Genomic DNA, 9030 nt, shown 5'->3' with positions numbered 1-9030 from the left:
ATACTTTGAATTTTCCAAAACAAAAGAGGACGTCCGTCTTTAAAATTAGGTTCATCTATTTATTTGTTTTTCTCTCGGATTAGGAAACGGTTTCTGCGTAATTAGATCAACTCAAGCAGGGATGGGTTTTTTTTAGACTGAAATCTGCAAAAACATTTTTTAGCCATGTTGCTCGTTTTTCCTGTTGATTCAGTGTCTGGTTTAACATGTTTTGATTCAATGACGAGAATTAAATCAGGGTGTGAATCGCAATGTGTCTTATACTAAAGGAATGAGAGCCGCAGCTCTGCTAATTGTTTGCATTTCAGCTTAGTTTAGTTCAGTTTTTGAGTACTTTTTGTATCCGTTTAATGAGACAACCAGGACCAGGACTATGAGACTTTTCCCACTTTCTGAATAAAATGCCTCAAATATTTTTTTTTTTTGCAGATTTTAGTGAATGGACGTCACTACATGGTGAAATTTTGCAGCATTTCTTTGACTTTGAAAACAGGCTGAAAGTGCTTCAATATTCATAAAAGAAGAAATGATTGAAGATTTATTGAACTAATCTACTTTTAATGTGTGTACGTTTACGTTTTGTTTTTACCATCTATTAAAAAAGTTGATTGATGAATATTAATTTCAGGCTTTTGTAAAACTGGATGGTAATAAGAATAAACAAAGAAACAAAAAATGGGCATTAACGTTGACCTTTTCTGTTTTTTATTTATTTTATTTTTTTTGCACATGCATTTAAGACTAGATTTTATCCTTATAGCAAGCTCTGGCGGTCTTCATAAAGTGCATAAAGTCACTCACAGCAGGTGGAAAACTCTGGCCCAAGGCACTGTGAAGTGCCGCGTCACGCACACAAGGATTCAAAAGTTCACCTCGGACGTTTGGAATCTTGCAAACAAACAAGTGAGCTCCAGTTACACAAAGCGTCCAAGGCCAAAGGTAACTGGTGCCCCCCTGCAGCCCCCCGCTCCCCGCTAATTAGCTCCATCCAACCTTCCATGTCGTGCGGTGACAGCGAGTTAATTTGAACCGTACAGACCAAACAAACACATGATACCCCCCGCGATAAAAAACAACAACTATAAAATGAAATGAAAATAGATAAAATAAAAAATAATTAAAATGTGGCGTCCAGATGCGGCCTGCAGCTGTGCTGACGTCGCTTTATGCAAGAGGGCGGCCTGTCATTACCGGCGAGCTCCCCCTGCAGCCCCCCTGCGGCGCCTGCATCCCATCAGCCCCCCTCTGGCGCTCTCTAAAACATCCTCGCACTCATCAGCCGGAGGTTATGAGGCCTGTGGCACGCGCGCCGCATTCCTGATGGCTGACGCCAGGCAGAAATGCATTAAATTCCCGATCTGGAATCCATCGCTGGGGGTGTGTTGGAAAATAGAGGCAAGATGGCAAAAAAAAAAAAAGCGTGTGTGTACGTGTGTGTGTGTGTGTGTGTGTGTGTGTGTGTGTACAAAGTACAAAGTGTCTGAGGATGTCAGAGGAATTCCATCTATACAGGGTTTGGAAGTTCTGGAATTCCGGCCGTTCCCCCGGGATGCTCCTATAAAATGCCTGCACAGCGTTTAACTTCCTTCTCAATATCGCACTTGACAATTCACGGCGCCCAGGGGTGCGATCGGGCGGCATCTGGCGTGAGGCGAGACAAAAATAGCACATCGCCGGATCTCCGTCCACATCGTGGATCTCGCCGTGATGGATTGAAGGCTCCCTTGGGGGTTGGGGGAGGTGGAGGGGGTTCCCGCAGAGGGTCAGAGATGCAAACAGATGTCGTCCTCCTCTTCCACCTCCTCCTTCTTCTACTTCTTCCTTTTTCTTTGCCTTGTTGAAGTGAAGAATCCCGAGAGTTTGGCCCCCAGACCGAGGAGTCAGCACTAGTTGGGCCTCCTCTCCGGTGGAAAAGGAGCCGTGAAGCACCTGCCAGTCGTCCCTCAACGTCCAGCTGGATTGTCGGAGTGAAACTTTTGGGGTTTGGGATTTTTTTTTTTTTTTTTTTTTCAAGATTCAGGACAAAGGATCTGGCTCCAGTTAGCATCAGCATCTGACTAAGGTCAAGTGTGCACCCACAGGAAGGCCCGGGATTGGGCAGGGGAGCGGGGGGGGGGGGGCCCAGTGGGGAAATCAAACCCGTCTTTCCCAACTCTTCATTCCACATAGAAAGATCATGTGACAGCAGGAGGAGGAGCTGAGCTGTTGGTCAGCCTTGCGCCACTTTTCACACCTGCACATCATTGACCCTTGACGGTTGATTGTCTGCAGGTATCTGCAGTGGCCGCTTCATATGGACCTCGCAGAACTCCGTGAGGTCACCACCTTCACCGCTCGGCCTCTCCATCCTAAACGCTGAACTGAAATCGTGCTGTGTGCGTTTCTCTGAAAAAACCTGGAAAATCTCATTCTGGAGGTGGAAGTGGCGCGCCTACGAAAATCATGCGCCGACCAGACGCGCATTTCTCCACGACGGTCAACAAGCGCTTCTGCTCAGCTGTTGTTCTCAGAAGCCTGCTTCCTTTCGCCGCCCACGTTAACCAATAGTGTCTTTCACACCAGACCCGAAGCGGCGCGCACCTCTGCAGTCGCTTCCTGTCCACTTGAACCAAGCTGGACAGGAAGTCACTCAAAGAAACACGAGATAAAGTTAAGTTACATATAGAGCAGCGTAAAAAGTTTGCAATTAATTTGTGATTAATCACGAGTTAACTCAGGACACTCATGCGATTAATCGCACTTAAAATGTTGAATTGACTGACAGCCCTAATGTATATATGTATGTCCACATAAAAAAAGGACAGAGTGAAACTTTGGGACTCAACTCACACGTTTGATCGAAACGAATCAACATTTTTTTTCACGTCTTGTTGGGACTGTGAGGTGACGGACGGATGAAACGGAAACAGGGACGCTACTGTGCCTCCAGCATGCGACGCCTCGCAGAGAGCTGGTGACTCACGGTGGCAGAATGTGTGTGACTGAGCAGTAAACATCTTCTCGCAGGCTCCGGCATTGACCTCGCAGGGGGAACCAGAGTCAGCTGCAGCTATTTTTGTAAGCTGTTTTTTTTTGTTTGTTTTTTTACAAGCCACTTGAGGAACATTAATCTCTTGGAAGATGCAGAAAAAGAAGAAGACGAAGAAGAAACACCTTGAAACGTGATGCATGTTTGTTTTTTAGTTAAAAAATGTTAAAAAGTTAAACAAATACAGACAGTGACTGGTATTTGTTTGTGGCGTCACGCGTTGGTGAGTTTGATTTCATTTCAGCTGGCAAACGAAGTGGATCTGTAATTGTTGTAACTGTTGAAATGTACACGCAACTGAACAAAGAATCTAATCAAAAGTAGCTGTTACCATGAGTCAAATAACATCTATGTGTTGTTATTTGACTCGTGCTAACTCTGAAACCCTTTGATTATTGGATCATGATGATGAGCTAGTGGAATTTTAAATTTCCCTCCAGGTCTGAGGATTGTGCGGCGACGTCATTGTTTGTGCGACTCAAAAAGAGATACGTTTGTGTAAATATTTGGACCAAATCTGAGATGGTGTTGAGCAACTTAGCCCCGCTTTTGTTGACAGCGTGGACAACATCAGCATCAGCGACTTGTAGATTCTCAGAAACTTGGCTTTTAATATTCGTTTTCTATTCTGCACCCCACCCGCTGGAATTCTGAAACTTTCCAAAGCAACCCCTGACGTGTTTGGGTTTGCAATGCAAGAGTAGAATTCAAGATGATGAACCCGCCCCCCGCCTCCCCCAAAAAAACAAAAAAAAAAACCTGTTGACACAACACCTTTGACATGCCTCTGCAACCCCAGCTCTTCTTTAAGGCTTTGCAGCGTCAATAGTTGGTTGAAAAATTGTAATAATAATTTTGTCTTTTGTTTGTGCCCTCAGTCCTACATTATTTGTGGGGTTCCACTGGGACTGACACTTGGACCAATGTTATTTTCCCCAAACAGGTTAAAAACGTGTGATCCTATCGTTGCATTTCAAAGACTCCACTGCGGTGACGGAGCTCACGGTTGTTGAGAGTCGCATAATGGAAAATCATGGTCATTCCTCTGGATCTTCTTCGAAATAAACTCAATTAAACATTTGAGTGCTTTGAGACCGACAAATCTTTGATAGGTCCCCTTGCTTTTGCCACTTTGCGAAATGTCTGAAGTTGTTGGAACGTTTGTCATACGATTTAATCCTAAGGTTACTATGGCTACGCTATATTAGCCTACGACATCAATACAGTTAGTCATTGCCTTTGTTGATACAAATCAAAGAACAAAAAAACAAAAAGAAACAATAAAGGGTGGGGGGCACAAAAGATGGAAACAAAAGAATGTCTAAAATATGCAGATGAAGCTGTGAATATGGAACATCTGAACAAGCTATGGCTACTTGCTATAACAACCTCACAGGAGCACGGTTTTACAGTTTCACCACTAGATGTCGTGGTTTTGCACAGACTATCCACCACAACAAACCGGTGCAGGCACAGCGGCCTCCCGCCCCTCGGCTTTGCAGCGTAGCCTAGCAGCACCACCGTGCGAACAAAGGCGTAATTGACTGGTTTGTGGACAGTGTCACGTAACAAAGTAAGTCCAGAACAAAGCAGCCAGAGGGTGGCGCCCTGGCTGCTTTAATTTAACCACCAACACACTGGCACCAACTCCTCCCACCTGGGCGGTAAAACCAAGAAAATCAAGGAGTCGGTTGCCCTTCGCCATGTTTCATGTTCTCAGGTAAAATTAATTTCTGTCGTTGGCCCCCACTAGCATAAATTGTGAAACTTGCTTTGTTGCCACATTGACGCTGACGTCATCACCGTTTACTGCTGTGAAGTACAAAGTAAATTAGACCATATTCCAAAATCTGCCTTTTAATTGTACTTCCCGATAGAGTTTGTTTGCATATCAGGAATCAGGGTTTCACGGAACACCGACTTTGCCTCGGGCTAATTGGAATTTTCCACCTGATCTGAACAATCTGACGTCGCAATTTTCCAAACAACAGAAAATAGATTCTGTGATTTCTGCTTTGTGGAGGAAAACAAGTGTAACACTTTTCTTTTTAATGAAGGTGTTACCCTTTCTTTTCCTGACCCATAATGAGTATCATGGCTGCATACCAGAGTTAATAAAATCAAGAGAATTATCTCTTTTGTGTATTTATAGTGAATTTCGAGGCTATAAATAGACGCACAAACGTCTCACCAATATCTCACAAAGTGGCCATCTGCCAGTGCTGAGCTCAGATTGAAATCAGGGACGTCCTCCGGCCGGCATATGATCACAATGCCAGGATTTGTCCTCAAGAGCAGGTAAAACAATATCATGTTGCAGTGGGTTGTTTTTGTTTTCTTTGCTATCATAGCTATTTTCCAAAGAGATTTGTTGTCTCTGCCTTTGTTAAAAACAGCACTTCGGTCATTGAGGATTAATCTTCAAGCTTTTTCATACACTGTCCGTCCGTGTGCACTGGTTTGGATCAGTTGGAGACAAACTGCCCAGCGCACAAGAATAATGATTGTCATTGAGATTTCGTAACAATTCTGTGATTATTTCCTGAATGTTTACAGGACATCTTTATTTAGTTTTAGAGGCTCTTACTCTGCTTGTGTGTTGCACTGTACATCATGGATGGCTAATTTAAACTGAGGAAAAGAAAAACAAACCTCCAGTGGACATTTAAACTTCATTTGACGACAGCGTGCGTGACCCCATGCTGCAACCTCACCACTTCCAACAACCGGCTCCAAGACGAGTGCCGGCTGGAGTGATCAGATTTTCTTGGTTCACATCGGTGTCCTATTTGCAAAATCCCCTCAAAAAAAAGAGAGAACTTTTTAAGGCCAATTAACAAAATCCAGAAAGTCACCAAACCAAATCTTTCAACACTTTTCAGAGGAAGTGGCTGCATCCAATCAAAAGGAAATATGCACAGAGTTTGTCAGACCACTTGCAGGGCTGCTGACTGGATCAATAGCAGCTCTTGGTTTTAACTGTCCATACGCGGGTTGGACGAGCTCGACACCGACTGTCCCTCGGCCCCTCCCACTGGCTCTGGCATTCAGGTAGAGCCCCTCCCTCCCCCTGTCTATAAAGTCTCTCATGCTGGCGGCGTAAACCCCAGACTTCCACTAATGGTGTCTGTCGCTGCCCTGGAAACCACAGCCGACGCTGCCGCACCCTGCGCAACACACTCGGATGAGCATCCCTTGTCCCACAGCATCGTTTTCAAACTGCGGCCTGAGGTAAGTCACTTTGGAGCCAGTTTTAATAAACCCTTCTTTTTTTTTAAAATAAAAAAACAAACAGAATGTTGTGCAGAACAATTGAACTGATATTTATCAGTTTTAATTTCTCGTCCTATCAAAGTTGCGATATGGTCATATAGGTTATGGTTTGTGTTGATTTTTTTTTTTGGTTAGTATGATTTATGACGATTTTAGAATTTAAAATCAATGGTTTAGGCTGTAATGACAAATCAATATCAAAATAAAAAGAATCAATTTTGGAATGAGAACCAGAATCTTGAGTTTCTGTATTTGCCAATCTACTCTTGTCTCAAAATTTGTCAAATGTGTCAAATGTCACACTTGTTAAACATGCATATTTTTTGTTATGTTTTCTTAGTTGTATTTATACTTTACTTGTTTTATACTTTCCAGCACCACCAACAAAAAAAATCCAGAACAACCAAACATGAGATTCTCTCTGCACGCTGTCATCTCCTGCTGCGCTTTCGCCACAGTCATGCTGCTGCCTGTGGTCAGAGGTGCTCCAGTGGAGTCCAGCAGCAGCCTGAAGCAAAGGTGAGCCACGGTGTCGACACTGAGGTGGAAACTCACACCACTGCTGTCACATCCACCACACTGGGGAGGAGGGAAAACACCTGGATTTTGCTAATTCACAGAGAATTTACATGAAGTAAATGTGAAATTTTGACAGTTCTAACCTCTTTTCTTTACTGCTCGTAGCAGGGTTAACATGCTGCTGCAGGACCAGGTGGAGACAGACCGGCAGAATCTCCAGAGCACATCCAGCCAGGGGGTCGACCACTCCCAGGTCGAACCCCAGCAGGACAAGGACACAAAAACGGCTGCGCCTCTTTCAAGGTAAATCAAAAAAAAAGAAAGAAAAGGTCATTCTGACCTTTGGAAAGAAGGAAAGCTGATGGTGAAAAGTTGATGGTTTGTAGAACCAGGAGTTTAGGGTCTGGTCCAAACGGGTTGCCAGAACCCGGAAGACGCTCCAGAGACTGTCAAGGTTGAAAATAAAAAAAGCCACACTGTCAGAATAAATTGAGTTCCAAAAACACAGACTGCACAATTTAATTCAATTCACATGAATTCTTCTAAATCTTGATAAAAAAAAAAAAAATACATCTGAGTGTTCTCAGTTTGTGTCCTGTCTAGACAGGTCAGCCTCCCTTCCAGCAAAACTGGAAGGGCACGCATTGGGGGGAAAAAATGCCTCCAATATGTTTCTCTCTATTTCAGCTCTGGCCTGAAGATCAGGCAGCGGAGAGCCGGCTGCCTCCTTGTCACTTGTGCTTACAACGACCTGCTGCACCGGCTGCTGCTGATCACCAACAGGGAGACCGACAGGAACGCACCTCAGGCAAAGATCAACTCATCCGGCTACGGCCGCCGCCGCCGCCACGCCCCGCAGGACGGCGCTCAAAGCGAGCTGGAGGCGGCCGAGCCGGGCCGGGACAGCGCAGCCGCTGGGCAACTCTGCAGGGTCAGGAGGTCATGCACGGCGGCCTAAAGAGGCCAAGGGAGATCCTGGTCGCTCGGAAGAGATGCCGCTGAGGGGGGGGAACCAGGGAACCAACCTGAGCTCACCAGCCTGGACCAAGGCAAGATTCCACTTCAGCATTCACAAGATTGCGGCTGAAGTCACATGTCTTTGATTTATAACGTGACCATGTGTCTCTTGGTGGCTGAAGTGCCAGATCATCCTCAGAGTTCTGTCTCGTAGCTGCGAAACTGAGGGGGAACCGCAACGTCAGACGGTGGACTGAATGTATGAACTGTTTCCAAGTGCAATTTATACAGCGTGCGGTGTCTAAAAATATGTAAACTTTTATAAATGACTTATATTCTTGTGGAGGGGACCATAAATATTCAAACGGTTTTAATCGTAACTTAAATGTGGTGTTTTAAGTGTAAATTATTAGCCGCATCTATATTTGTTTACGCGAACTTCTGATATAATCCTACACTTATGTATGTATTTGTCAATTGTACCTTAAATTTAGAAAAACCTTTTGTTTTTAATGAAAACCTTTTCACGTTGCAGCATTGAGTTTTGTTTTTTGGAAGGGATGGACGGAGATGAAGAGAATCTTCTCACCGCCATGGGGAACAGGTAGTGAATCAAAGTGCTGTGCTGTGCTGCCATCTAGCTTCATACTGACTGATGTGTGAGAAGCTGAGAATAAACATTTCAACAAGAACATTTCAAACGTTTTCAGTCTTTTTTCTTTTATACATTATTTCTCCTATACAGTGTGAATGCAATAAAACAAGTTCATGAGCTCATCATTTAGCTTGCAAATTCCCATCTTGTTATTACGTCTTGGAAGAGTCTTTATAAAAATGCTTAAAAAAGCTATTATTATAAAATTAATGTGTGTCCTGTTGAAGGAAACACGTGATGGGTGTCGGTCTTCCATTGAAAAAAAGGAACAAACAAACAAACAAACAAACAAATAAATAAATAGATAAAAAACGACAATCTTTTCAGAGGTTGCTTGGTGACCTAATATCGAGTCTTCTGCAGAAATTCTTCAGAAATTTATGGGTAACGCAATGCATGAGCCCCGTCATGTGGTTATTGAGTGCGGGTTCTATCAAGAGCAGCATGTGTGTACACTGACGCCGTGCATTCCCTTCTAAAAATAAAGCCTGATTTATTGGCTGCGCTCACACAGGCAACACATGTAGCGGATTACACTTTGGGTTGTTGGGTCGATGCGGTCTTCAAATTGTGTAAGCGTTGCACTTGAATTAAATCA

General features: G+C 44.0%; 1 protein-coding gene across 2 annotated transcripts; it reads left to right on the top strand.

The window, feature by feature from the left end:
• Nucleotides 1-5566: 5566 nt before the first annotated feature.
• admb (adrenomedullin b) lies at nucleotides 5567-8547 on the top strand. 2 transcript variants are annotated; one of them, XM_076028543.1, is made up of 4 exons: nucleotides 5567-6259; nucleotides 6677-6820; nucleotides 6989-7123; nucleotides 7508-8547. In XM_076028543.1, exons 1-4 carry the CDS (start codon nucleotides 6213-6215, stop codon nucleotides 7776-7778), a joined length of 597 nt encoding a protein of 198 aa, XP_075884658.1. In that variant the 5' UTR covers nucleotides 5567-6212; the 3' UTR covers nucleotides 7779-8547. The 2 variants fall into 2 exon arrangements, with proteins under 2 accessions (XP_075884658.1, XP_075884657.1); XM_076028542.1 differs by having other exon boundaries at nucleotides 5569-6259; nucleotides 6986-7123.
• The last annotated feature ends 483 nt before the right edge of the window (nucleotides 8548-9030 follow it).

Source organism: Nelusetta ayraudi, unplaced genomic scaffold, assembly GCF_046127955.1.
Source record: "Nelusetta ayraudi isolate G7.1 ecotype Tasmania unplaced genomic scaffold, CSIRO-AGI_Nayr_v1 ptg000026l, whole genome shotgun sequence".
NCBI classification, from domain to species: domain Eukaryota; kingdom Metazoa; phylum Chordata; class Actinopteri; order Tetraodontiformes; family Monacanthidae; genus Nelusetta; species Nelusetta ayraudi.
Note: the sequence above shows the minus strand (reverse complement) of the source record. Positions and strands in the feature narration are given on the sequence as shown.